Source organism: Epinephelus moara, chromosome 11, assembly GCF_006386435.1.
Source record: "Epinephelus moara isolate mb chromosome 11, YSFRI_EMoa_1.0, whole genome shotgun sequence".
NCBI lineage: Eukaryota > Metazoa > Chordata > Actinopteri > Perciformes > Serranidae > Epinephelus > Epinephelus moara.
The window spans coordinates 26,211,469-26,239,407 of NC_065516.1; the positions used below are offsets into that span (position 1 = coordinate 26,211,469).

Genomic DNA, 27,939 nt, shown 5'->3' on the forward strand with positions numbered 1-27,939 from the left:
ATAACACTGGTATGACTCAAACATGCTACAGCAGATTTGTGGTCCTCTAACACAAAAATGAGCCCAACTTTCCCATCTTTCTGTACATACTGAGTATTGTGTTTTCTGATGTTTTTGAGCATCCTCATTCCCCCTGTGTTTGTAGCATCTAACATTACAGACACTGATTATATGTGCAGAGCTACACTGCCTAATGAAAGCTAATGAAACCCTCAGTGACTGGATGTGATTAGTTTTAGGTCCTGTTGGATTAATCAAACTGCACAGTTAACAGTGTATGTGTGGATCAAAGTAGTGTTGTAATTATTATCAGTTCAGGTTAGTGAGTTGGAAAATTGAATACTTACATAATTTAACAACACAGACAGCCCTAAAGGAATTTAATATAATTTTTAATCACTTGTATGTTTCTAGTAAAACCAGGAAGTGTTGAGTTTTGGTTTGTGTGTATAATGATAACAAATGACAAAAAGGTGAACATCTGTATCTACGTACATTGCCTCGCTTGGTCTTTGTTGCCATACCAGCAATAAAATAAAGCTAGGATTAAATCCCTGAAAGACTTTATGAACTAATTTACTTGTTATATTTTTTGACATTTTAGTCAACAAAGAAAATAGACATGGAAAAGAACTGCACATGTGCTTTCTTTATTTTTAATATTGTACCAAGACCAGATGCAAAGAATCCAGTACTGCTTTTGCTTATCTAATAGTGTTGAAAATATTTTTACCAAATGTTATAACTATTGTTCTGGACAAAGGTTTAAAGAAAAAAAATGTCTGGCTTGTTGCCCCAGACCCCCTCCTCTCTGTCTCCCTATCTCTATATCCCTTCACTACCATCACAGCCACAGGAAGGCCCTGGCAGCCCGAAACACTGATACTATCTCTGCGCTCCTCATCTCCGTCCTCCGCTGTGTCGAAATCTTGCCCATCCCACAAAGGGAAACCGCTGGTGTACAACGGTCCACGGCATGACGTCCGTTTCTGTGGGTAGACAACTTATGGTAAATGATGTGGCAGGTGCACGCCATGTTCCCTGATGAAGGATGTTATGGAGAATTAATGAGAGTACAACTGGGGGTTGTATCACACCATTTTCTGTGAGAAAGATGTGTTGTTTAGAGGTGCAGTGCACTCTAATCAAGGCTTGTAAAGGCCATTTGAGGACACACTGATGCTGCTCTAATGTCCAAAGGCATATCTTTTATATATTTTGATATCAAATTAGGATAATTTCTCAGAATTTTAAAACATCAGTGATTGGAGGATATAAAACATGTTTCATTCAAGCTTAAGCAATTATTTGTTTATTTCAAGAAATTATTTGACAAAGGATTGCTTTAACAGTGCATTGCTATCATAAAACAAACATAACAAGAATGCGTATAATTTAAAACTGCATCAACATTATTTCAAGTAATCCCACACTCACTTAGTGACAAAAGAGTAATACACAGAGAGAGACACTTAGATTTCATTGAATCCCCTGCAAAAACCACACGAGCTTGTGTAACGTTGTTGGGCAACAACACTTACAATCATCTCTGACAATGACAAGAAGTGTCAGGTAGATGATTAAGCAATGTTTGTAAAATCAAATCAAATCTGTCTAATGCACAGTGGTCTTATTTTTGAAGGGTTTAGGAGAATTACACATGCACGTGAAGATGCTGTCTTCAGAAATTTTCAGGAAAGTTCATTTAGAATTGGTTAAATTTAAGCATATACAGATTTAAACCTTTGGGACTTTTTGTTTCTGCATCCATTTGTGCAGTGTTTAGGATCTTTAAATCTACGGTACAACAAGTTCTCCTTAAAATCCTTTTCCCGTCTCACAAAGCTGAGTGCAAATCTTATTATGCACAGGCTTGCTTAAGGTTTCTGTGTGCGCTTCAGTCTATTCACTCACAGTTTAGACTATACAATGACTTCAGAGCATCTACATTCAAACCCACTACACGTCTTCTGACTTTATATTGAGTTTTCAAGATCTCTTTTTCAGGTGTTAAGTACATTTATTCAAAGGTCCAGTGAGCAGAGCCGTAGCCACAACTTTAGAAATACTGAAGCCATAAGTAAGTCCCCCCTCACCCAGAAAAGTCTGACCACATAGGCCTACCAAAAATTAAGTCTCAAATTTGAAATTAACTATCCTCAGCCCCCCAACAGTGATTGTTCAATACAGCTTCACAACTGTTATAGCAACCTGTCAAGCTTTGGATGTCACTACATGCTGAAGATGCGCATATGGGGCTATAGTGATACAGCTGCAAACATTAGCATAGCTAGCTGACTAGCTGACTACCAACAGTAGAAACTTTGCACTATCTTCAAAGACATGGGGTTAACGACATTCTTCAGTGGGGTCAAAGGTTAGGTCAAAAAATCTGCTGTAGACAGGGGTTAGCAGTAACATTAGCTTGCACCAACTAGTTACAGCTGATAAAAAGTGGTAGAGACAGTTGTTATTTCAGCCGGCTAAAGTCCCAAGATGTCTGCCAGAGGTGAGAAGCTGCTTTTTAGGAGAAACCAAGAGGATATGACCTCAGTGTCCTCAAAGGTAGCTACAGCCCTGCCAGTGTTTTATACTTTCCCCCTTCACAATTTTACAGTGTGAAACTATAAAAAAAAAACCCTAACACTTCATTTGCAAATGTTCTAAATGTGACTTTTTTCACAAATGGTAACCTTTTTAGCCAATTTTTGAATCAACAAGGAGGCATTTGACTTTGTGTATTTAAGGCCCGCCTAGATGCTGATAATGAATCTGATGCCCAAAATGAGACACAAACGTGGTTCTAGATACTGGACTCCCCAGGTGCTCCCTCCTCAGCTCCCTGCAGGTGCCGCTGTGACAGGATGTGTTTGAGAGTGTCTAACTCCTGTGTCAGCTGCCCTATCCTCATCTGCAGCTTCTGGTTTTCCTCCTGCAGCTGCATGGCCCTCTGCTGGGTCAGCAGGATCCTCCTGCGGGCCTTGTCTCGGCTCTTTCTCACAGCGATGTTGTTCCTCTCACGTCGCTGGCGGTACTCATCACTGTCCTTGCTGATGCTCCTCTTGTTTACCGGGGCACGCAGAGTTGGCAGGAGGAAGGAGGAGAAGTCCTGAAGGTCAGACACACAAGTGTGTTTAGGTTGTGGGGAAGCAGGATGAGAGGGGTGTCAGAAAATGTTGAAGAATTACTTATAATCTAACCACAAATGAAAGATGGATCACAAACACATTAACACACACCTGCTGAGTGTTGGCGTGGCTCTGATGGTGGTTTGTGCTCCCAGCACTGGAGGTGTTGCTGAGACAGGAAGACGTGTACGGCAGGTAAGGCAGACCCATCATCTGCTCAGCCACTCTGTCGTCACTGCCCCCTCTCATCATTCCCTGAGACTGGCTGTACAGTATCATGTCCATCTGAGACATCTGATTGGTCGATGTGGTAGGGTTCAGGGTCTGGGTGTGGGCCTGACCCGGGTATGAGGTTGCCCACTCCTGGATGACAGACGACACCCTGGAATCAGACATCTGGAGGGGTTCGGATACAGAAAAAGATAAGGTTTATATTAAGTTTAATTTTGTTGTTTTAAATTGAAAAGGTGCACACAAAGAACCACACATACAACACGCAAACAAACAACTCTGACGGCTACAAAAGTAACATACAGGGAAAAGAAATATATAAAGAACAACCAGTGTTGGAAAGGTTTTTTTGAAATGTAATAGGCTACAGATGAATAGTTTCCCTGTTAAAAATATAATATGTAACTATTATATTTACTTCATCACAGTAAGGTGAATTATTACATTTAATAGTTTTAGATTTTTTTTATTACTTTTCTAACAAATGTTTTAAACTGGGCTAAAAAATGTCACAAAAAGCCACAAAACCACAGAATGAATGTTCAGTCTACATGCAAGCATTTTACTGAAATAATATATTTGGATGTAACCTCTTTGTAATCACCAATGTTTTATTTAGTTACTGTAACTTATTACATATTATTTTTCAGTAACTTTAACCAATTACAATTACATTATTAAGCAATTTAATTACATGTAACTAGTAACTTCCCAATATTGAGAACAACAGCAGTGAAGAAGTACTTTGATCCTATACTTCAGTAAAAGTAGAAATACTGTTACAAATAAAAGTCCTTCATTCAAAAGCTTACTCAAGTAAAAGTTCATAAGTATTCGCAACAACATATACTTGAAGTACCACAAGTAAAAGTACTCATCATGCAGAATGCCTCATTTCAGAATAAAATAAGATAGTTATTATATGACTGGATCATAATCAGTGATGCATTGATGTGTAAATGTCACTAATGGTGCAGCTGGTAAAGATATGTACTGCTGGGTATCTTAATTCATAAAAGTAAATTATAATTTATTAATTGATTTATATTTTGTACTAATAATCTGATGCTGCAATGTAACAAGTAACTAATACTGTCAAATAAATGCAGTGGAGTAAAAAGTACAATATTAACCTCCAAAATGTAAATGTAGTAGAGTAACAGTATAAAACAGCTTTAAATGGAAATACTAGAAAAAGTATCTCAAAGTCATAACTGAGTACAATACTTAAGTAAATGTATTTAGTTACATTCTACCACTAAGTAAACAAGACACAAAAGGCCAACATATTAAACTAACAACATAATTAGTGCTAATTCCACCACTAACAACAACAGTAAAAGGCTGTTTACATGTTATTGTCCTGGTAATTATAATTAAAAATCATATATCCTAATTTAACCTCCTGAAAAACCTCATTATATTGTATAGTGTGTACTTTTACTTTTCTAACTTCTACTTGAGTAAGAATGCAGGACTTTTATTCATAACAGAGTATTGTTAATTGAAATAACACAAAATGAAACGTTACAATTTAAGTGACGAGCATAGTAACAGCACATTAGAGCTGAGACAATTAGACGATTCATCAATCAGTCAGTTGAGAGAAATTGAATCAGCAACATTTTTGTTTATTAATTAATCGCTGAAGTCGTTTCATGATGAAAAATAAAAATATTTACTGGCTCCAGCCTCACAAATGTCAATATTTGCTGGTTTTGTTAGTCTCCTCTGATAGTAAACTTCAGGTTTTTAGGTTTTGGACTGTTGCTCAAACAAAACAAGCTATCCAAAATCAAACAAGCATGCCTGGAGTGTGAGGTACATTTTTATTACTTTCTGACATTTTACAGACCATACAATTAATTAATTGAGACAATAATCAGCAGATTAATCGACTATTAACGTAATTGTTAGATGTAGCCCCAAGATAACACAAAATATACCATGTACAGCAAAGTTAAAAAATAAATTGCAGGCTACTGGAAAATGATTTCTAATGATCTGCAGTTTCACACACACACACACACGCGCGCGCGCGCACACACACACACACACACACACACAAAAATTAAGTTATGATGTGACTCACCATTATTTAGCTCTACTCAAACTCTCTGAATATTCTTCAGGTTCCTCTGAAAGTTTGACTGAAAATGGTCTGAGAGACAGGAGACAGACAGGTACCACCTCTGTCTGATCTCACCATCACTTCTTCTTCCTCTCTCTCTCTCACCCACACACACACACACACACACACACACACAGAAAAGACAGAAAAGTGACAAAGAAAGCTCAAGGAAAATGAGATAGAGTTAATAAATCTACGGATTATGTGTGGTTTCACAACTATAAAATTGTCATCTTAATTATTTTTAAGACTAATTCTGGGACAAGAAAAGTTATTAGTATCATGTCACATTAGATAATAAAGTATTTAATTATTTAATAGCTTCCCGTCTTTTCTTTTAGCTCTTTTTATTAGTTTAACCATTGACTGAATTTAACGCTGCTACATTGTCGCAAACTGAACAAGCTGTATGCCGTTTGTCCCTCTGCGACTTCCGTACGTTACACTGAAATCGAAATGGCTGCCCCTGTTGACAACGTGAGTTTAGCTTCGCTAGCTGCTAGTTAATATAACAGTTATTAAATCTTTCTGCATTGTATTTTAATATAAACAAACTATTCCGTCGAATTAACGTGTATTCTGAAACTGTGTTTTATAAGTGAAATTGATGAAAGCGAGTAATAATAGTATGTTTTTAATTACTTAAGCTAGCCTGTTAGCCACTAGCTAACTTTACTTATTTTACTGTAGGTGAATGGTGTTAGCAGTTTTGCAATGTATTTATGTTTCTTTTCCGACAGGATTTAATTGAAAGGGATTTGCCCACAGCTGTACAGCTGCTGAGTAATCTCACAGAGCAGGTAAGAAATATGTGTCATATATTATTGTTGTATTTGTATTGTAAATGTATAGTTGTATTGTAATAATATTAAGCTACTTCTGTAGATATGACTATGCAGAAATATTCATAAGAGCACTTACATCTCATGGTGACATATTACAGAATAATATCATAATCCTGTTGTTGTATTATGTATCTTTGGTGATTGATCATCAAATGATTATGTTTCTCGTGTTGGTGAATGTGTCATGCTCACTTTAATCACAGCTTGTGTGGATGTGAGTCTTCACAGCTGAAACCTTTTGTGCTCTTCTGTTCAGGTGGCCTCTGTTACAAGTCATGTCCATGAGCTGATAACAAAAGTCAAAGATGGAGCATTCAAGACATCAAAGGTGAGTCAGGACTTGATTATGGTTGTTATTAAAAAGGCTGAGTTAAGAAAACGTTGGGGAAGCACATGTTCACTGCATGTCTGCAGATTTCGGTCCTTTGATTAACTACAAATTTAATAGTGAATTTCCACAACTCAAGAACAAAATTCACCAAGGCAGGTCCTGGCTACTACTTAAATTCCTTGCCCCTGTTTTGTTTCACTATTTCAGATAGTAGCTGAACCTTTCATTGTCTGCTAAACGTCCCAGTCTGCCTGTCATTACTGATAAATATCGAGCACAGTATGAGTTTGCAAAGAAGGTGTTTGTTAAAGGCTTTTAAACAACATATGAGAGTGTTGTTATCTGTCAATCTATGTTCTGACACATATGGATGCAGCACAATGTGTTGCTTGCTTTGCACTTTTCTCCTGCCTCTGTGTAACATAAATTGTGGCCAGGTGATCCAGATTTCTAATTTTTATGATATTTCATGTTTTATTTTGTGCATTTGTTACATTAAGATGGGCTACTTGAAACTAAATAACAGAAGGCATGTATAACTGACAACTTGAAATTAATAAAAATGTCTAATGTAAAAAAAAATCTTTTCTAGTTTGAAACAAACTAAGGAATCATTGTTCCAGGTGTGGTTTAGACAAACAGCCCTTTCTGAATCACTCTCCATCTTCTCTCCTTGCAGGGTTTGTCTTTCCTGGATCTTCGCTATCACCTGCTGCTCTTCTACCTTCAAGACCTCACTCACCTGATCAGCATTAAAACAGAAGGAGGCAAAATAAAAGACAGTGAAGCCTTGAACAGACTGGTCACAATCAGGACGGTGAGATGATTACAGAAACAGGCCACTAATAATAAACCTTTTTATCCCACATGAGGTAACATCTCATTGCTTTTTTCTTCCTGTTTTAAGGTCTTGGAGAAAATGCGACCGCTAGACCACAAACTGAAGTACCAGATTGATAAACTGGTGCGCACAGCTGTCACCGGCAGTTTAGGTAAAACTGGTTTTGTGTTGATTGCGATGAATGCATCCACCAATGGTCTGACTTCCTACCCGTCATGTCTCAGTGTATAACAATGTCTTTTGTTGATTTCAGCTGAGAATGATCCACTGCAGCTGCGTCCTAATCCTGAGAATCTCATCAGCAAAGTAATGTTGTCATTTTAACCACTTTTTTATGTGGGTGGTACAGTTTATCATGATTTATCCTTACTGATTGCTGTAAGACATTTAATAAGTGAGGTCATCTTTGATTTTATTCATGAAGGGTAAAAAATACTGCACATGCAGTATTTATAACTGTCTGACTGACTTTCCTTCTTTGCTTCATCAACCAGTTGAGTGAATCTGAGGAGTCTGAGGGTGAAGCTGACAAACAGACAGAAAAGAAAGCAGCCCACTCTAGTGGCAGGAAATATGTACCGCCAAAGATTGCCCCAGTGCATTATGGTAATGTCATTTGTCTTTTTAATCAGGTTTTGTTTCATTGCCTGTCCTGAACATACTGAACAAGTCCACCATTAGTCATTTGATTAAACAGAATAGATTTTCTTTTTTGGTGTTTTTGTGAAAGTTAATTACAACAGTTTATTTTGGTGCAGGTAGTTGCTTCCCATGTGGCTCATGTGTATCAAAATAAAGATCCCCACATATTCCCATCTCACCCCTGTGTCCTCCAGACGGTGACATGACAGAAGCAGACAGGAAGAAGGCTCAGTCAGAGCGTCAGCGGCGAGCTGCCCTCAGAAGCTCTGTGATCCAGGAGCTGAGACAGCAGTACAGCGACGCTCCAGAGGAGATCAGGGACAGACGAGACTTCCAGAGCGAGCGGGAGAGCCGCGAAGAGCTACACAGGTGTTTACTTTGTTTGAACAGGGAGACACATGAAGGCTGATTGGATGATATGCAGGATGATAAGATGTAGTGAAAGACTGGGATTACATCCATTGCTTAAATATCTGATGAGGATATAAAGGAGTGTGTAACATGCTGCGTGGGATAAGTTTTACAGATATCAGTTTCCATCAACAACTTTATTCGTCTTTATAGGAAAAACTATGAGGAGTCGATGATGGTGCGTCTTAACATGCCACAACGTCAGAAGAACTCAAAGAAAAGAGGCATGATGTCCATGTCCAACCAGCTGAGCGGTATCACACACTTCAGTGACATCTCAGCACTGACAGGCGGCGAGGGTGGACAGGTGAGCTTATAGTGACATCTTTTCAACAGGACCCCATCTCAACCAAATTAGCTCTGGATCTTGAACCAGTTTCTTTCAGGATACTTGGATTTCCACTAGTTTTAAGCAGACTTATTGTAATCAAGGATGTGTCATTCATGGAGGTGTTGCACAGTTCACACCAGAATTAAACAATCATAGCATAGTCAAAGTTTTTAAGTTGTGCCATATATTTATGCAGGCAACAAAATGTTAACATGGAGGCTCTGTAGTCTGAATCAGTATGAACCAAGATGGCAGCACACTTTATTATTTTTTATTTTGTCCATGGCAGTGCATCACAGCTTTATACATTCCATTTTTACCTTTCACAATAAATGCACAACTTGAATTTACTCAGAGCACCTTACTAAGAGGCAAGATGGCAGATTGCACTGATTGTATTGAAGAGGCTTTGGCACACCAGGATAATCAGCTTCTGTCACCAGGTGCGTTGGCACAGCAGAAAGTGCCTAACATGGAAAGAAGGATTGCCCGCACACTGACTTGCACCTACACAGCAATGGTTTTTAAGGAAGCAACCTTTCAGCCCACTGGACCTTTATCAAGCATGAAGCAGTAGTCAAAATGACTTACTTAAATAGGGGGAGTAGGTCAGAGTTGACCAATCGCAGTTTAGTATGTGTCATTAACAGAAAGAGGTTACAGCTTGTGACAATTAGTAAATGAACACACCCCAATGGAGCAGTACAAGCACCTCGAACACCTAAGTCATCATTGTAGGTGTAAGATAAGAATACAAAATTGAACTGATTACCTGAGAGCAGGGTTTTTTTAGTCCAAAAATGGACCAACAGTTAATGATAAGAGGATGTAGAAAACTATTATGTACAAGATATCCTCTCTTTGCAACTTATAGAATATCACACACCCACTGATGTCGTCATGGTTCACACTTAAGGTCCAGGAAAACTTGCAATTTTTTGGTTCCAGCAGGGAAGCAACAATTTGTGGTGGAAATGCTCTGAAAGGTTCAAAATTAGATGTAAAAATTGGAATGGGACCTGTTCCATGTCGGTGGAAAGGGGGTATCACTGAGTTACAGGAGAGGCCGAGGTTGAAACACTGCTGTTGGCAGAAATCTGAGTTTCTAGTCCAGATATGAAGATCTATGTAAATCCCCCTTCAGAATGTCTTTGGAGATTAATCTGGTTCAGATAAAGCAGGAATTTGGACTCTAATCAAGCAATAGACACTAGCAGAGTCTGGACTCAACAGAACACAGTGATTTATATTGACTATTATTCAATTTGGGCTGCCACCAGCACCTAATTAATGTTGCACACAACACTTCTGTTGAGTTTTGAAGGCGTCTGGCATGTTGCACCTGAAGTGCTCATACGTTTGTGTATCTTGGTGACTCATTTGTCTGGTCCTGCGCTGCAGTGCTGTTGGCGACAGCTATACTTATATTAATGTCTACACAGGTTTGGCATGTCATCCCTCTCTGTTTCCTGTCTCAATTCACTGCTGTCATAAAGAGTACTAATGAGTTTGAGTAATGACCGGCCAACCTCACGCTGCTCGCAGATGTGGAAAATTCATTCAGCTCCATGTATTTGGAAAATCCATGTGCTATGTTTAGATTTTGAACTGGACAACATGAGAAGCCACTAAGCGGTGTGGCTAACACGCTCATCTCTGTCAGCTGTGAATGGGAGCATTGTGTTGTTTTTATTTAGATCACATTCATGTGGTCTCTGGTTCTGACACATTGTTTTTATTGGTGCAGGACGGGGATCACTCTCGCCCCAAGAAAAAGAAGAAACTCATGAAGAAGAAAACCAAAAGAAGAGGTGAGGACATCCAAATACACCTAACAGTACAAATTAATTTCCTGACATGTCTTAAAAAAGCAAACAGAAAAACACATTAGGGTCAATTAACTTAAAGTCCTACTTTGTCATAAAACTACTTCAGTATTAACTGTGTCTTGAATGTGCGCTTGGCGTGACGCAACTGTGTAATTGATGTAGATTTGTCAGTTTGCAGAAAACTTTTTCGAACCATATGTTCATAAAATATAATTCAGTTGTGATTTTAAAAAAAAATCACCTATATGTTGTGAAATTGAAAAGCAGCAGTCGGTGTATTTGAATCCTGTTTCATATGAATAATCGTTCATATTCTTCTCTGCAGCTTTTAAGAAGCACAGATAGACCTCAAACTTGACGTGCCCCAATGTGAGACCAGATGATGACATAACGAGGATTTCTCACCAACAGCCATCTTTGTTTTCATTTTTACTTCAATGTTATGAGGATTTTGTCACCAGTTGTACTACAGTAATAAATCCACCACCGTGTCTGCATCGTACTGTGTAACTTTGTCATTCAGTTTGTGGAATAAACATTTATTGTTGACTCATGTCAAGTTTTATTTATCTCCATTAGAGGGCAGTCACAATGCCTCCTCGCCAAACAGACCATAAATTTTGAATGAGTTTCAAAATTCCCCGTGCCATCTAATGAACCCTCTGCTGGCAGAGGCTTGGAAATGTAGAGGACATTTAAGGACACACTAACAGATATTAGTAGATGACAAACAGTTGCTTGAGAAGCAGCCAGATGCTGATTCAGGGCCTAATCACAACCTCATGCACAATGCAAATGAATGTTTAGGTAGTGTGACTGGCTTAGATACATACAGTATGTTGCACATGTATTCCTATAGACCTTTTTCACATCACAGTAGGAAAAATGAGTGGCTGACTTTTACTTACCTAGAAACCTAAGTGATTATACAGTTTGATCAGTATGTCATACAGCATTAAACCTGAGTTTACCTCCCAGAAAGAAGTTCTCGTGTCAAGACATTAAAATATTAACAGCTTGGCCAGTGTTACAGATCAATACAATTTGCTCTGGAGCATTTATTCCATTAGGATAGTCAGTGATTGACTACTTTGCTGATATATGATTCATTCTGAAATTATAAACCCCAACCACATGATACTGCCACTTAGGCATACAGTACATTTTTTGATTTTATTAGACCATCACTTAACCTGTATAATAAATAAATATAAATATCACTCGATGCATATAATAAATATGTGAAATATCACTTAGCCTTTATTATAAATAATCACTTAACTTGTATTAAAAAAAACATCACTTTAGCTGTACGTTAAGTAAATATAACCTGTATAGTAAATAAACAAAAAATAAACATCACTTGGCCAGATCAGAGGGAGCAGGACAGGATAAGCCAGAACAAACTCACACAGACACCGTCTCATTTTTACACAATGTCTTTATTTTTTTTTTTTCTCTAATTACAGACTCATGGGTTAAAAATAAAAATAAAAAAAGCAAAACATTTGATCAAACCCACTCCCCCTTTCAAAAAAAAAAAAAAAAAAAAAAAAAAAAAAAAAAAAAAAAGTCTCCACACAAACCCCACCCTTGACTTTCCCCACCCTAAAATAACAGCTCCGGCCCACTCCATTTATTAAATTAATAATCAATGCCGTTAGCTCATCAGCCTTCCTCAGACAAGCCGTGACTGCACTGCGCGTAGTCAGAGAAAGGGGGCGCATTAAGGTCCGCACTGTACACCCCAAAAAACACCCTCATCTCTGGTCCTGCCTTCCTCACTCTCACGCAAACTTGCCTGCCTGCCACTCAGCTATGTTGGCTTCAGCTCTCTGTATATAAATCATGTGTTGGATTGGCTGCCTGTTAAGTGCCGTGTGTACTGCAGTGTGCTGTGGTGTATGTTGAACAGGTGTGTGTGTGTGTGTGTGTGTGTATGTGTCGTACATGTGTGTGTGAGTGAGTTGAAGTGTGAAAGGGACTAAAAGCATCATCAGCGTTTGCTGTTGTAGTAAATGCCCCCTGTGGCGGGCCTGTGGTCACCCTGCCCCCCTCCCCCGCCCCCCCACACGGACAGGATGGGGTGAGTGTGCATAGCGGGAGCAGAGAGAGAGAGAGACGCTGCGGAGACAGTGGGGGGGGCCGGCGCCACCTGGGGAGGGGTCGTCAGCCTCCACTGGTCCTGAAACCTGAAACGACAAGAAGTGGTCTAATATACAGAGAGAGGACGGGGGAGGGGAGGGGGAGAGACGGGAGACAAGGAGCACAGAGGAAGAGAGGGGAGGGAGGGGGGTTAAGGGGGTGGGAGGGAGGGGGGTAAAGGGGGGTGGGAGGGGAAGGGGGTATGGAGGGGTTGCACGAAATAAAAACATTGATGCCTGTCAAAAGAACAAAACGAGCTGTGGCCATGCCTGAGTTGGAGGTGACAGGTATGGACGAGCGGCGGGGAGGTGGCAGCAGGAAGAACCCCGCCCACGAGAAACAAAAAGAAAAATCTATGCATGTACAATCCCACTGAACACTGAAGGTCCATCACTGTCCAGAAAAAAAGAAACACAATCCATGGTGTGATGAGCCAAAGAGGAGGAGGGGAGGGGAGAAAAAGCATGAGTTATAAAATGCAGCGAGGGTAGGGGTGGGAGGCAGAGAACGGCGGACACAAAAGGGGTTGAGGGAGGGGTGGGGAGGTAATGATATACTCCAAACCACAAACTTAAAACACAACAAATACTCTGGCTAGTGGAAGTTTCACATATGTACGGTACATTAAAAACAAAACAAAAAAATTAAACAGTATCTTTTCTTGTTGCCGTTTCCCCTCACGTTTTTTTTTTCTTGTTTAGGTGGTGGTGGAGGGTGAGTGGGTGGGCTGTGTTGGTGATGGTGTGAAAGCAGGAGGTCACAGCCAGACCAAAGGAGACACATCTGCAGCCTGAGATACCACCATCCTTTCTCTTTTTTTTTTTTGCCCCCTTCCCGCCCTCAGAACCAACAAAAAAACAAATCTGCCACCGTATTCTTTCCCCAATGGCCAACTTATACCTTACCAGGGGTGACCGCATCAACCTCCGCACACGCACGCTCACACACACACTGCGGCCAGTCAGTCTCTCTGTCCAGGAGAAGTTTTTTTTTTTTTTTTTTTCCTTTTTTGTCTTTTTTCTCTCTTCTGGGGTTCTCTTCTTTTATTGTTGGGGAAGGGGAGGACTTTTTTCATTGTGTGTTTTTTTTTTTTTAAAATGGGAACAGAGAGGGGAGAGGGTTGATAGTAAGGGAGTGTTGGGGAGGGAGGGGTGTTTAGTAAGGGGAATACCACGATGTTGTTCGCCCTCGGCCCCTGGAAAAGAGAGAGAAAAAGAGGGTGAGTTTTTTTTCTGGTTGGCTTAAGAAGACACCAATTTCCTGGTGTGATATAATATATGTGTGTGATTGTGGCCACTGAGAAAGGGTCTGCAAACTGAAGGGGAAAGAATGTGTTTATATATATATATATATATATATCAAAATGAATGACAGTGCGTTTAGGACAGTGTTCACAGATAACTAAATCGACATACCATCTTAACGGTATTGGGCCTTTGATCTCACAAGGTGTTGTGTTGCAACAAATCAATCTGGAAGAATAGACTACAGTGCTGAAAGAAGCTGAAAGCAGCTTTGTCAAGACAGGAAAAGTGTTTCATTTCCAGATATTGGAATAATGATTAGTGTGTGGGTGTGAGGGGACAGCAAAGGCACTCTCTCTCCCTCTTTCTCTCTCTCTGTCTCTCTCTGTGAGAGCCGCCTCTGGGGTCACTGTGGGGAAAGACCTTGAGGACAAACAGCACCACACATATACCCCCAGCAAGACAGTGCAATGACACACACACACACACTTGACAGTTTGGGGGACAGGACTCACAACTGCACCGTTATTATACACTCAAACACTGCCTGACAAATACACAAAGCCAGACAGCAGCAAACCTTCCACACATCATCGTCTCCTCTTCCTCACATACACACATCGTTCAGTGGCAACAAACACAAAAAAAAAATGTCACACTGGGACTGAAGCCAGTGGTTGTCAGGCTAGATGCTGAGGTCAGGCTGCAGTAATGAACCCTCGTTTCTGGGAGTGAGCGCTGTAGAGGCGAATCTGGGTTGGAGTATGTTTGTGTGTGTTTGTGGGAGTTCATGTACATGCAAGGACATACACTCTACGTAAGCACAGAAAAGCAAAAAGGTTCTTCCACATCACGAGTACAGTGTGTGTGTGTGTGTGTGTGTGTCTTCTGGCTCACATCAAAATCTTGGCTTTTCACCATGCCAACTTGGGAAGATGATGATAACAATGTTAATGGATGCAATACCAGAGAAAATACTTTCTGCAGCCAGAGGCCAATTTCTTAAGTGCATGTAAACATGAATGACTCTTTGTTCACAGGCTTTCAGTCAGGGTGCAAGGATTTGAGTGCAAGACAAATGCCACTGTTTGGCTGTGTTGTCCTTTAATACTATTAAATCCTGGCAGACGGCGTACTGTAGCCTGCACAGAAAACACTCGCTGTGGCCTTGATGAATCTTAACTTCTTATAAACAAAGCCAAGCAACACTTTTAATGAAACATATCTCTTGGACTGTGATTGCATGGCCACAGCCAAGCGTGGAAATCTTCCCAAGCACACAACGGGTCAATGCAAAGATCTTGTGTTTTTCTTCACCATGGATGTGTTCCAACGACAAGACAAGGCACGAGTGAAAAGTGTTTTTTGGTTCAGATCTGAGCCTGATTCTGTTCAACTGTAGCAGACTTAAGTATACTAGTGATGAATTCCTGATGTAGCAGCCCTTCTGCTCTCCTCTGTGAGAAGTGATCAAGGCTGTTTCATGTGGAACAACTCTCTGCAGGCTATTCTCTGTGGCTGATTAGAACATATTAACCAATGCTGTTAGATAATGGGAAGATACACTATGCGGATATCAGGAATACTCAAGAGGGTGTTTTCTATGATTACAAGCAGTCAGAGTGAAATTACTATTGGCAACAAAAATAAATTTCATGACCTTGGAACAGGCAGGTTCAGTCCGACTGACTGCAAATTACATTCACTACATGTAACTGGTACTTTGTGTGTGTGTGTGTGGGGGGGGGGGGTGTGTGTGTGTTTTTTGCTATTGTGTTGAATGGGGTGTCAACAGAATTCATTATCGCCACATCACTGCAAATCAGTCAGAGAACTTAAAAGTTAAAGGATCACAACAAGTCTTACCTACGCACACAAACAACTTAAAGGCTTTAAAGTCAAATGCAAATAATGTTCAGTCTTTAAGCTAATAAACTACCCATTACTATATTTTCAGCTTCTGCAGGCTTTATTTAATGTCAACAACCCCTCAGCTTCTCCCCAAGTCTTTGTGTGCCTTGTCCTGCAGCTCAGGCCAAAACCCAGTGAGTAAACTGGCAGGGTTAGGGTTTCTTGGTATGTGTGGGAGTGGCTGGGGTAAGCACACAGAGTGATTAGAGAGATTCTGACCTTGAGGTTCAGACACTTTCTCACACAAAGGAATGAATAGAGATGTAACCCTTTCTTGTGGTTATTTAAAGGGAGCCTTGATGAAATGGGAATTCACTGCACAAATACTCTAGTCAAGAGCAAGGGCAAAAATGAAACAAGAGAAACACACAAGATAAAATGGAAAAAATGGGGGCTTGTCAGAGAAACTTGGCAAACTGTTGAATCGCTGAAATAGAGGCCTCTGTATGAAGGTTTTTAGACTCTTTCCAAAATAAGTTCTGCAACATCTTTCTTCTGAAAAATGTTCTTTGTTGAACATTAAGTATTAAGCAACAGTCGAGGCCTAAAGGTTCCAGATGCTTTGCGGGGATGATCAAATCAGAATCTCTCGTACTCAAAGCTCAGTGCGTGTGTGGGGAAGTTGGCATGCTGATCAACACGTTTGGCACCACACCTCCTTTGTCAGTCTCAACAGAAAAAAAACCAAGATGGCTCCACGGGGCTTATATGGAGTTACCAGTGAGATTCTTTGTAGCCTTGATGTCTCACTGCCTACAAGAGCTAGCCACAGTTTACACAAAGGGACAGTAGACTCGGTTGTTCAATTATGCTCAAATCAACCTCTCAGGTTGTTTTGTTGCATCATCTTATTTATTTATAAAAACTGTGCAGCTTTTCTTAATAATGAACTGCCTAGAGCATTTAACATTTTAATTTATAGTGACAAACCCCATGTGGCCTTGCAGTAGAAACTAGACTACAAAAGACTCACTGGGCCCCACTGCAGAGCTCCGAATTAAAGCCCATCAAAACACCGTATGTAGAAAGCCACCACAATCCCAGTGCACAACACTCTGATCAACACCAGGCTTATTCTCTTTCTTAATATGGGTTACAGTAATAAGACAGGAGATGGAGCATCAAACACAACTGCCACAATGCCGCAGTAGAGCGACGCAATGCTCCAGGTCACTGTACTGACCACCAAAAAGCCCATAACACTACGTTATGCAAAGTGGTTTGCACTTTCCCCCCGCCATAAGAGGTCCAATTAAAAATGACACCCCAATCTTTCCAATGAACAACATTTAGAACAGATGCTGGAGCTTTGCACCAGTACCGTTCTGTTATCATTAAGTTGCAGGAGAGTGCATTGGCACTGACCTTAACATGGGTCTAATTAATGCCTGGGAAGAACAAACTGATGTGCACCAAGTATGTCTGCCCCAGTTGAAATGGTTATATGTGATGTGGCATGCAATGAGCCCCTCAGTCCAACAACTGATGTGATTTCTGACCCAACAACATGGCTTGTTTGAGTGACATGTACCTGAGGTTCTAATACAGTTTCTAAATCTTAATAAAGTAAATAGCAGGATGCAATATAATTTGAGTTCTAACAAATTTCAAATTCATTGTTTATATCATGATTTAAGGAACTGGCTGTACCATTTTCACTGCACACAAAATTCACTCCAATACAACAAAGACCGATAAAATTTATAACAACTGGAGGACTACGTAATTCTTTAAGAACAGCTGCTAAGTCTGGCTGGTCATCACAGTCTGCCTTGTTTGTCCTGTCCTTTCCATTTCAGAGCAAACACTGAGTGAGGTGCAGTGCATGCAGGTGCAGTGTTCTCCCACGGTGTCAGAAATGAGGCGTCTTGGCGTCAGCTCACCTGAAGGCCCGTCCTCTGCCTCTGGGTGGTGTGTAGCCACTGTAGTAGCGTGCACGCGATGAGAAGCTTCCTCCCCGTGACCGGAACCGAGCCCGTGGAAAGCCGCGGTCTGTGGTGCTGATGCCTGGTCTGTTTGTTCTCTTAGCGCCCACCTGAGGAGCGGGAATCACACAAGGGACACGTACATAAACTAACACCCAGTCTTGTGGCACTCCTCTAAAAAGCTTTTGTGTTTTAAAGAAAACTGCTTAAATTCTTAGTTTTAAGTCTGAGATTTTGTGAACTCATCCATCCCATATCTGTAACCTCTTATCCTATTCAAGGTCGTGGGGGGTGGAGCCTATTCCGCAGACTATCACAGGGCGGACAAATCAAGTGCATTCCATTTGCACTGGGGAGTCTGAACTTCTGATTTCCCAGTCAGCCCTTTTGTCTTACTTTTATCTCATTAAAACAGTCATAAGGCCAAGACGCCTCACAGTTCAACATCTATCTGTAGACATGTTGCCAGTGTTTGTATGCACAAATTACAGCTTAACACGTTATCAACTGGTATTGCTAACAATGGCTAAGCTGGCTTGAGTCAGTGTTGCTAACAAAATCTTGATTTGCAACCTGTTTTACCGGAATGAAGTCAACGCGGGTGTGATGATTTGATGATTGTGAAGACACACAACCATTCGCACTTGCGGGCAGTTAGAGTCAAAAGTTAACCAGCATGTCTTTGAATGGTGGGAGGAAGCCAAACTTGGAAAACTCCACACAGAAAGGCCCAAGCAAACTTGGTAACCACTTGCTGTGAAGCGACAGTGCTCAGCCCGCACCACCGTGCTGCCAGATTGAGTGAATCATATATTTCAGTTAAGAAATACACTTATCATTTAGGTTTCTGTGAATGAGATTGTATCAGTGGTTATAGTCCTTTGCCACATTGACAAAAGCCTACCGAACCCAACTGCACCCGTGTCAATATTAGGAAAACTTTGACCAGAGAACAAGAAATAATCTTTAAACAAACTAGAGAGCGCCTTGTTGAAACACAAAACAGCTCTGTAAAGCAACAACAAAGATGTTAAGACATGTAACCATATTTCTCAAGAGGCACAAAGGAGACTGTACCCATTCAGACAATCGAGACAAACCCACCACACTTTCCCAGAACTGTCAGAGTGATCAAAGTAGTTTCTGCCACTCCTAGCATCAGCTAAATTAAGCCAACAGTGCTTATTCTAAAACTAGTTTGTTGCGGTAGTCACAATGATTATTTTGGTTCTTTTCAGTTCATTTTGTAAATGCACCAATATTCTGGGTTCAATGGTCATGAGGAATAATCTTGGTTATACTTCTGACTGAAGCCTCCTGCCCACTGGACAAAAAAAAAAAAAAAAAAACAGCAATTGGAGAGGAGCCTACTGCCTACTTTTAGCAGGTTTTCCGATGTTTTCAAAAACCTAAAAATAGGTGCCTAATTTTTTATGAGAAAAGGGCATAAGAAAAAATTTAACAGGCAGGTAATCTTTGTCTTATTTCCTCTCACACTGATGTTACCTTTCTTGTCTTTCTAACCTACGTCTGCTGAAGTGTCATTTTAAGAACCCTTCTGTTGAAAAACTGGAGGAAAATAAAAAGAAACACATCTTACCTTTATCTGCCTTCCTCTGAAAAGGGACTCGTCCAAAGCCATGGCTGTCCTAACAGACTCTTTGTCTGCAAACTCAATATAGGCAAACCTGAACAAGAAAAACAAAACAAAACAAAAAAGAATCAGTCAAGTAAATGTTGAAAACTTACTTCTGCCCAATCTTCTCTATGATGAACAGCAGAACAAATTCAATGAGCCTCAAGTGTCCATACTTGAATATATGTCTATTACAACACCAATCCTACATCAGAGAAGATCTTGGTACAGTATGTATGTACTGACACAGTCAAGACAAAAACTTAAAGTCTCCTTAAATCTCACTACATTTATATGGTACCAAACTTCTTGTATAAATCACGCTATGAGGGAAGGGGAGAGAGAAGAAAGACAATGTGTGTAACCCTAGGTCTATATCATGGGAGTCAGAACATCTCAAAGGTCTCATCTTTACATCCTCACACAAACAAACTAGGTTTGGAGGACTCTGAGGATCCTTAGGTTACTTACCCAGGGTTAAGACTGGTCAATATATCAAAAGTGTATACAGCAGAAGTGTTTCCTTTTCCTGGTATTAAAGGCAGCGTTACAGTAACGTGATGTAGTTTTGTGAACCTTTACCTTTACCCTCTAGGTTAATATATCTATATTACTAATGATTATTTATCAAAATCTCATTGTGTAAATATTTTGTCAAAGCACCAATAGTCAACGCTATAATATCATCACAATATATGGTCAAAAATATTGTGATGTTTAATTTTCTTCACATCGCCGAGCCCTACCCAGGGTTAATGCACAATTCGTTTATGTCCGATACATTTCTATCACACAATTACAGCTGTACTCAAATGCAAATAAAAAGCAGTTGCACACAGACAATGATAGCACCAGCATCTCGATTGACATACTAATTAAATATTTTAAGAGGATCACTTATCTAAATGGTTTTAAAAAATCTCTTCCCCTAAAGGTGAATAATTTAGCCTGCAAAATGTTGAAAGCCATTTCTGGTGGGATTTAAGGCCACATTTATTTAGCTATACAGAAGATTATGTGCTGACAGTAACGGATACCAGCCTTTTTTTTTTAATCTGGAAAAATGAAACCAGAAATCAATTACAGTTCAAATCTGGTCCAAGGCAACCATTACTGTTGAGCCCTGTACTTTTTTTTTTTTTTTTTTTTTTAAAACAACAGCAACTGAAAGCAAGCATTCAGCTTTAGTGAATTTTCATCATTTTTAATGATGCTTAATAAAAATCTGTCCACCCACAGTTCCATTTTGTCTTATTTCTCTGCCAACAGTATCACTGTGGTATATTTGCTAAACAAGACATTGATAACTTGCCATCCACCCCTTCACTGATTCATCCATTGCATAGTGAAAAGACACAGTATAATGATGGTTTATTACCCTTTGGGATGCCCTGTGTATTTGTCACATAGGATAGTGACTCTGTTTACTGAACCGCAGCCATGAAAGTGGGCCTCAAGCTCTTCTGCCGTGGCACCATAGTCCACCTGAAGACAAGAGAGGATAAAACATTAGACATCAAGAGAACTGCATCACTAATACCAGAGCATTTAAAAAAAAACATAAATAAAAAAATCAAGATTTCATTTTTCATCCGCTTAAACTTTTACTATGACATTGTGTTTGTCTATGAGGCACATCCACACATCATGCACCAGGAACTGAAGTTAGATTTTTATGTCACTTAGAATGTGCTAAATTAGACAGACTGAAAAGAAAACAGCATTGCATATATTTTACGAATGGGCACATTAAAAAAATGTAAAAAAGAAAAATTATAGACACAGGCAGAACTAGAAACAAAATTGTTAAGTGCAGTGGCTATAAGAAGTATTTACCTCCTTGGAGTCTCACAACATTTAATCACAGAACATGCAGATGAACTAGGACAAAATGATTTAAAATCTTTCAACACATTGTTCTAAATGGAGCCCAAATATAAAACAGGGCCTGGTACAACAATGTAATACAAATGTAAGTAAAACTGTATGCCCTATAGAGTTCTGTAAGGTTGATCCTAAAAATATGCCACAGCTTCTATTTTTTCCTTTGACAGCTGTCCTAAAAAAAGTGTCTGTGTGAAAAGGGCACAAGTGTGAGCGTGAGGCAACTCTGAAGGAGCAACCAAGCTCCGTGGCTGAGCCTAAAGACACTAAGAATAAAACAATTGCTGCGCAGGTGCTTCACCATTCACAGCTTTATTGCAGAACAGCAGAGAGAAAGCCATTGCTTGCCAATAGACCCACAGGAGACTCAGAGTGGAAGACCCAAACGATGCACTCGGGACCCATTTGCCAGCAAGACCACAACCCAAACATAATGGCGAAGCTACAAAGTAATGAAACTGTTAAGTTAAGTATCTTTAAAAGGGGCTCTAAATACTGAAAAATAACATTATTATATTCCTGGAAAGACCACATGTGCAATCAAGCATTTGTTGCAGGAAACATTACTTTTAACTAACAGCCAACGTGTTAGTTCACAGAGCCTGGGTGGTATTGCAAAGAAGAATAGGGGAACTGCAGTGTCCAGCTGCACAACGCTGATACTAACCCAGACTAAGTTTTTACGGGTACTTCGCGGTTCTGTTTCAAACTTTTCTTAAAGATTTATTTTCTCTGACGCCATCCCAAAACTTGTAACAAGAAACGACACAACATGGCCACAATGACATCTATGAGACAAGTACTCACGTTTCCGACATAAATAGATCTGCCATCTGCTTCCATCTTTTCCTCGATGGACATGATGACGGGGCCAACTGCGCAGGGGGAGAGAGAAAACACATCTCAATGAGCAACAAAATATTTCAACCAAAAACAGAATATTCCAAACTGTTATTTTTCAAACAGCATGTTGTAAAATAAAGTGTATCCATCTACATTTGAAGCTGAGCTGAGAGAGGGTGCCTTGGTGTTGGATAATTTTTCAATTAAAAATGGATTAACTGAATTTTTATGCGTGCTTCAAAATTACTATTATAATTTCATAATTATTATTGTTGTATTGTTAAATTAACTGTAAAGTCATAACACAAACCTGCATTTTTTTAAACTAATGACCAACTTTAGAATTATATGACTTATTCTAACCTCTAACTAACTTTTAAAGCAACTGTGTATTTTTAGAACACCAGCACAAGGATTCACTATTGACAAAGATGTAGATGGTTTTCCAAGCACTACACCTGAACTCATATTAATGTACACTTTAGTAATAAAATTGTTGGTTGTTGTGTCTCTTTTTTTTTTTACTTTGTGAGGTTAAACTTGTTTACATTCTTCCTTGATTATATGATCTGAGAATAGAAAGAGAGAGGGAGAGATGGGCAATGTTGACAGATGGGGAGAAAGGAGAGGTCTCCCCTTCATAAAAACGTACCTGGTGGGGGGCTGAGATTCATCTGTTTCTCCACCTCGTTCTGGAGCTCCTTCAGCTTCTCTGCCTCTTCCTCCATCTCTCTCACCCGCGCTTTGATTGCCTCCAGCTCCTGTGACACAGACACAAATTCCATTAGAGGTGTCACTCCATCATGAGCACAATACAACTCACTGAAACATTAACAGGGTTCCTGCAGCTCAAGGCAAGCTAGACTTTCTGATGCCACCTGGAATTAAATCTAAGACCGATTTTACACTTAACAGAGACACAGGGGGAGGGAGAAAAACATAAATCAACATTAATTACAGGGGGTTGGGATAGTTATGCACAAATGCTTACTGTAACAAAAAACATGAGTTTTTTGTCTTGTGGTGGAGACAAGGACTGAATAGTACTGTGAAATACCTGGTGTTTGTTGGCAAGCTTTCTGGGCGATTTTGTGTTTCTCACTCTGCATAACGGGTTCGACTGCCTTGATTTTCATCGTGTTGGGTATGCAAACTTTTTGCATAAAATACACAGAGCCTCATATGCATTGCCTTGGACTGCTTTCAGCCATGCCACAAAACATTGGTTACATAGCCAATCTTTGATGAATTTCACTTCCCCCTGTTGTCCTGGGTACAGTGACAGCTAGCTAGCAGGCAGTTGATCCTCTGTTTTGAGCATCCCAGCCAGAAACAAAATGACTGTTGCTGGTTCTGAATCTGTGTGATGTTAATGCGAGAGGCATTTGCTAAGTTATTGAAAAAACAAATGTGAAAGGATTTTGAGATTTTACAATGCAACGTTGTAAAAAAGTATGAAACCCTACTTCCCATGTCTTACCATTTATAAGATACTTTTAGAAAGATTGATTCAAGACATTTTAATACCACTTAGGGTGTAAAATTAACTTCTTTTGTCCATCAGCCAAATGGCAAATGGGTTTTTTCAACCCCTCCGCAGATTACCATTGTTCTTCCGGCTGGTAAATGAAGCAAATCTACCATCCATTTGCATATTTACCAGCATTTGATTAGTGGACAAATAGTGATAACTTTGTAACCTGATACCAATTAAGGCCTTATTTTTAAATTGATTTATTTAATGCCTTTTAAGAGATTTTAAGGATCCACAGAACCCTGATTAATCAACGGCGTCAAATCTAGCCACGAAAATGTAATCAAACAATTCTGGCCAAAACACCCTTCTGACAACACCAGGGAAGATGGCAGAGTAGCAAGGAGATGCCGAGCCTGTGAAAGTGATGGTGCCGTCATAACATGACCTCTATCCAAAGAGAAGCATGTGTGTGTTGTTTCTGCCCATATATATAAAACAAAAAAAAAACACACACACACTGGGACTACTTCCATCTCAAACTGTCTTGTCTGTCTGGTCCTGAACCTGCATCCTAGTTGCAATGCCTTTCATCCCCCACATTTGTACACAGTGTTTTCTAACATACAGCCCAGATTTGGCCGTAAATGCCTCCTACAACTCTAACACTGACCTTAAAGCTATTTAAAATGTGCCTCAGCAGGCCATGATATGCTTGAGTAGTATTCACAATATAACGGATACAAACAAAACTGATGAATCAGTAAGGCACAATAAGTTCACGTTTCCTGTCACGTCTCAATGACTATAAAGCCAATGCTTGGAGAAAACATTAAAAACAGATACAAGAGAGAATGCACATGAAAAGTAAAAACATTTGTAACACAAGTAGCCTAATTTCAAGACATAACAGCAAACCCTAACCATGTACATACACTCATGACACAAATGTAAATATAATGTGCATATTTCTCTGTTATTAGTACAATATTTCTGGCTGCCATCACTATGGGCCCATGCACCTGATAGGCATTTGCTATTAATTTATTTTGACACTGAACATGTCAATAAATAATCTGTAAAATAATCAATGAGGAAATTGATTTGCTGCAGCTCTACTACAGCTGAAATTCAATTAAGAGCCTTTTTGGAAACACAACTGGAAATGTATCTGGGGCAGTGATGAAGAACAGGTCTGAGGACAGACGACACAGTGAAACCCACAAAACAATCACTGCAAAATTAAATATTCCCATAGTGAACAGAGATGGCTGTGTCCTCACGTGGGAGCGGACCCTCCTGTCTGACAGTGGTGCACTGCAGCACAGTGGGAGTCATTCCAGCTCCATCCAGGGCTGTTGCCCGTGCTGACAGGATTTGTAATGTAAAGGCTCTTTGTACAACTGGGTGCAGTGACACAGACACACCATATTAAATTCAGGTCTTCTCACCAGGGAGATAGAGGGGGTGGGGGTACTGCACAGTGACATACTGCATGTGATAATGATGGCACCATCATTTCTCAGCCCTACAACCTTAAGCTACATGCATCGTGGTGCATGTCGAGATCATGTCAAGAGAAAGCAATCCACGTTCACAGCAACACCGTTAAAAAACAAGTCATCCGTCACGTTGTAGCTCTTTTTTGTCGCATATTCAGTGCATGCTCTTCCACTCCCCTCCCTTCTCTCATTCTCCTTGCTCTAACAAAACATTTAAGGATGCAAACCCAGCCCCTCAAATACCGCAACCCCCAGCTTCTGCGTTGTATGCCGCGCTCTCACTGCCCGGCAGACAGTACTACAACCTAAAAACCCACCTGGGCATGCTGCATTGACATTATCAGGAATATGCACGAGTGTGCAGGTGATGGGAAATTAAAATTAGGCCGAGTAAAGCTGGTTGTGCATCTTGAACCATCATACAGCAAATCCTATGTCCCACCGATGAGCGATACCAACCGTCGTCCAACATAAATGACAAAGATGATCAGGTGTACATCTGCCATCTCCACCCTAGCTTTGTTAAAACCAGCTAGCTTGTTAGCATGTCGAATGCCTAATATGGCGTTGTATCAATCTAGCTAGCAGGCTAATCGTAGTTTATGGTGCAAATTTTACATCTTATCTCGTGACTGGTGATTACGGCTGACATATCCTCTGGTCATTTTAGCTGCAGCCATTGATGCTGGTGGTGTCGATTAGCTAACGTTAGCCTGCCGAGGCTCGGTCATTTACATGTCCACACACCGGTGCTTTAAATGCAGCAGCAGCCAGCATAACGGTGGAGGTAAATGTAATAAAACGTGTAATTACCGTAAGTAGGTCGCCTTCTCAAGTAGGTAGACTCGCACAGCGGCGGCTAATGGCGGCGGCCTGTCCTACCCTCGCCCCTGACTGTCTCCTGCATCTCCGTCTCGCATTTTTTTGAGACGAGGATTTTCCCCCCCAACAGCTCGTGCTGCTCCCTGGCGCAGAGAAACTGGCGCCGCTGTTGCGCCAAGATGGCTGCCGACACCACGCATGTCACCACCCATTTCTACTGCACTGCGTGAACCACAATGGCGGTTAATATCGACCTGGCGATAGCAGTAACGCACACGGCATGTGACTCAAGATTTGTGTGGAAAATAATCAACACACAGTTTGCCTGCTTCAACTAACTACTCCGCTTTAGCCATAACGTATCCTGGTATTCATATTGGCTCTCACAGCTGAAACAATGCCCTTCACTTACCGGGTCTTCAATTGCGGCCTCTCCTTCTTCTAACCCCGGTTCCTCGTCACCGACACCCGGGTCTTCCAGCTCAGGATGTCCGGGGTCTGAATCTAGTAGGGATTCCTCCGCCAGTCCGTTACCGAACTCCGCCATCGCCCTGTTCCAACTGTACCGACGCGCCTCGTGGCCAAACCAACGTTGCAGGCCCCTACTCACACACAAGGGGGTAGAGTGAGCGGGGCGGCGAAAAGAAAAAAACGGCGGAAAACGCCGCTTACTAAAGTTAAAATGGGGAATAAAATGCTAGCTACAGTTCCAGCCACTACTCAAACAGCATACCGCGATGAACAAGAACTGCTGTTTCACTCGCTACCTTTAAGCAATGGTCCAAATGTACGACAGGGAACCTAGTTTATTTACTTAAATGAGTGTATAAAAAAGGCGAGGACTCTACGCGAGAGCGGCGGCGTCCCTTCAGTTCAGAAATGGAAGCTGGGGGCGGAGTCATGTAGCACTGCGGGCGTAAAACTCGCAATCCTATTCGTCAACGGATGATTCTAGACAAACCTCTTCGGTGTCTCCTGCGTTCCTATTGGATGATAGTGCAGGACTTTCCGGTTCCCAAATCGCATGTGTGCTTTTGATTGGATTGCCTTCCTGTCAATCATATCCCTGTCAGTGGTAAGTAAACTGGCAAAGCCAATTGTTTAGCAAATTAATTCCAGGCACATTTGAGTGTGTTGTATAAATTGTCTCCCACAGTGTGACCTGAGTGACCTTTATTTAAAACATGCCACTCAAGTAAAACCTTAGATTTATATAGTGTTCATATTAATAATATAAACCCTTGTTACACACAAAGAAAGTACACACAAATGCCCCAGTGTCACTGCAATCAGACACATATCGTTCAATTGGTAAATAAATTTATTTGACACATGAAATCATAAAAACGTTTTCAGTGAAATATAGTGGCTGTCAATTCTGTCAGTTTTTAGTAGTAGTAATAATAAATAACAGGGTGTCTACATGTATCAGTTAAATGTAATGCTTTTCAACACCCTTTCAAAACACATTTAACCAAGTTTAGGAAAGATTTTCATACAAATCATGTTTTACTTATTTAAGCATAGCAGGTAAGCATTGCAGGTAAGTAGTGGTCTTGTGCAGAGGTAGATGTTATGCATGAATATGGTTATTAGAGTGAGTTAAGTCAATCTACATTTTGCCAACAGGTAAGTGCAAGTATGAAGTAAAATGACCGTGTTATAGTTTTTTAAAGATTTGTAACGTTAGAATTGTGGACTTTTACAAAGAAAAGCTTCACTCATTTTCACAAAAAGAAATTAAAAGATGCATAAATGAAATTAGACAAAATGTTTGTAGCAGTTAAGACCTCACAACTTCAAGTATAAGACAATTTAATGACATTTAAGGCT

At 40.3% G+C, this 27,939-nt stretch overlaps 3 protein-coding genes across 5 annotated transcripts; 1 reads left to right on the forward strand and 2 right to left on the reverse strand.

Moving 5' to 3' along the window:
- Positions 1-1,296: 1,296 nt before the first annotated feature.
- On the reverse strand, positions 1,297-5,581 carry cebp1 (CCAAT/enhancer binding protein (C/EBP) 1). The gene is made up of 3 exons (XM_050056391.1): positions 5,452-5,581; positions 3,240-3,524; positions 1,297-3,109 (listed from the first exon to the last, which is right to left on the reverse strand). Exons 1-3 carry the CDS (start codon positions 5,452-5,454, stop codon positions 2,804-2,806), a joined length of 594 nt encoding a protein of 197 aa, XP_049912348.1. The 5' UTR covers positions 5,455-5,581; the 3' UTR covers positions 1,297-2,803.
- A 329-nt stretch (positions 5,582-5,910) lies between these two features.
- On the forward strand, positions 5,911-11,269 carry ngdn (neuroguidin, EIF4E binding protein). Its single transcript, XM_050056377.1, has 11 exons — positions 5,911-5,967; positions 6,231-6,290; positions 6,592-6,663; positions 7,346-7,483; positions 7,574-7,658; positions 7,761-7,813; positions 8,002-8,113; positions 8,344-8,518; positions 8,714-8,867; positions 10,639-10,702; positions 11,046-11,269. Exons 1-11 carry the CDS (start codon positions 5,947-5,949, stop codon positions 11,063-11,065), a joined length of 954 nt encoding a protein of 317 aa, XP_049912334.1. The 5' UTR covers positions 5,911-5,946; the 3' UTR covers positions 11,066-11,269.
- Positions 11,270-12,635: 1,366 nt separating this feature from the next.
- Positions 12,636-26,990, reverse strand: pabpn1 (poly(A) binding protein, nuclear 1). 3 transcript variants are annotated; one of them, XM_050056379.1, is made up of 7 exons: positions 26,519-26,990; positions 22,961-23,069; positions 22,273-22,340; positions 20,960-21,066; positions 19,546-19,633; positions 17,904-18,055; positions 12,636-12,912 (listed from the first exon to the last, which is right to left on the reverse strand). In XM_050056379.1, exons 1-7 carry the CDS (start codon positions 26,651-26,653, stop codon positions 12,717-12,719), a joined length of 855 nt encoding a protein of 284 aa, XP_049912336.1. In that variant the 5' UTR covers positions 26,654-26,990; the 3' UTR covers positions 12,636-12,716. The 3 variants fall into 3 exon arrangements, with proteins under 3 accessions (XP_049912336.1, XP_049912338.1, XP_049912337.1); XM_050056381.1 differs by lacking the exon at positions 26,519-26,990 and adding an exon at positions 26,098-26,249; XM_050056380.1 differs by lacking the exon at positions 12,636-12,912 and adding an exon at positions 13,696-14,060.
- Positions 26,991-27,939: the final 949 nt, after the last annotated feature.

What these genes read in the sequence shown, in the direction of transcription:
- cebp1 (XM_050056391.1), bottom strand. An exon ending in GCCACGCCAACACTCAGCAG is followed by an intron (nt 3,110 to 3,239) that starts GTGTGTGTTAAT and finishes TCTGACCTTCAG; the next exon opens with GACTTCTCCTCCTTCCTCCT.
- ngdn (XM_050056377.1), top strand. Translation starts at nt 5,947, where the DNA reads ATGGCTGCCCCTGTTGACAAC. An exon ending in GACTGGTCACAATCAGGACG is followed by an intron (nt 7,484 to 7,573) that starts GTGAGATGATTA and finishes TCCTGTTTTAAG; the next exon opens with GTCTTGGAGAAAATGCGACC. An exon ending in GAAGAAAACCAAAAGAAGAG is followed by an intron (nt 10,703 to 11,045) that starts GTGAGGACATCC and finishes TCTTCTCTGCAG; the next exon opens with CTTTTAAGAAGCACAGATAG.
- pabpn1 (XM_050056379.1), bottom strand. Translation starts at nt 26,653, where the DNA reads ATGGCGGAGTTCGGTAACGGACTGGCGGAGGAATCCCTACTAGATTCA. An exon ending in AGGCCGCAATTGAAGACCCG is followed by an intron (nt 23,070 to 26,518) that starts GTAAGTGAAGGG and finishes TCTGTGTCACAG; the next exon opens with GAGCTGGAGGCAATCAAAGC. An exon ending in TCAGAGGAAGGCAGATAAAG is followed by an intron (nt 18,056 to 19,545) that starts GTAAGATGTGTT and finishes CCCGCTCCTCAG; the next exon opens with GTGGGCGCTAAGAGAACAAA.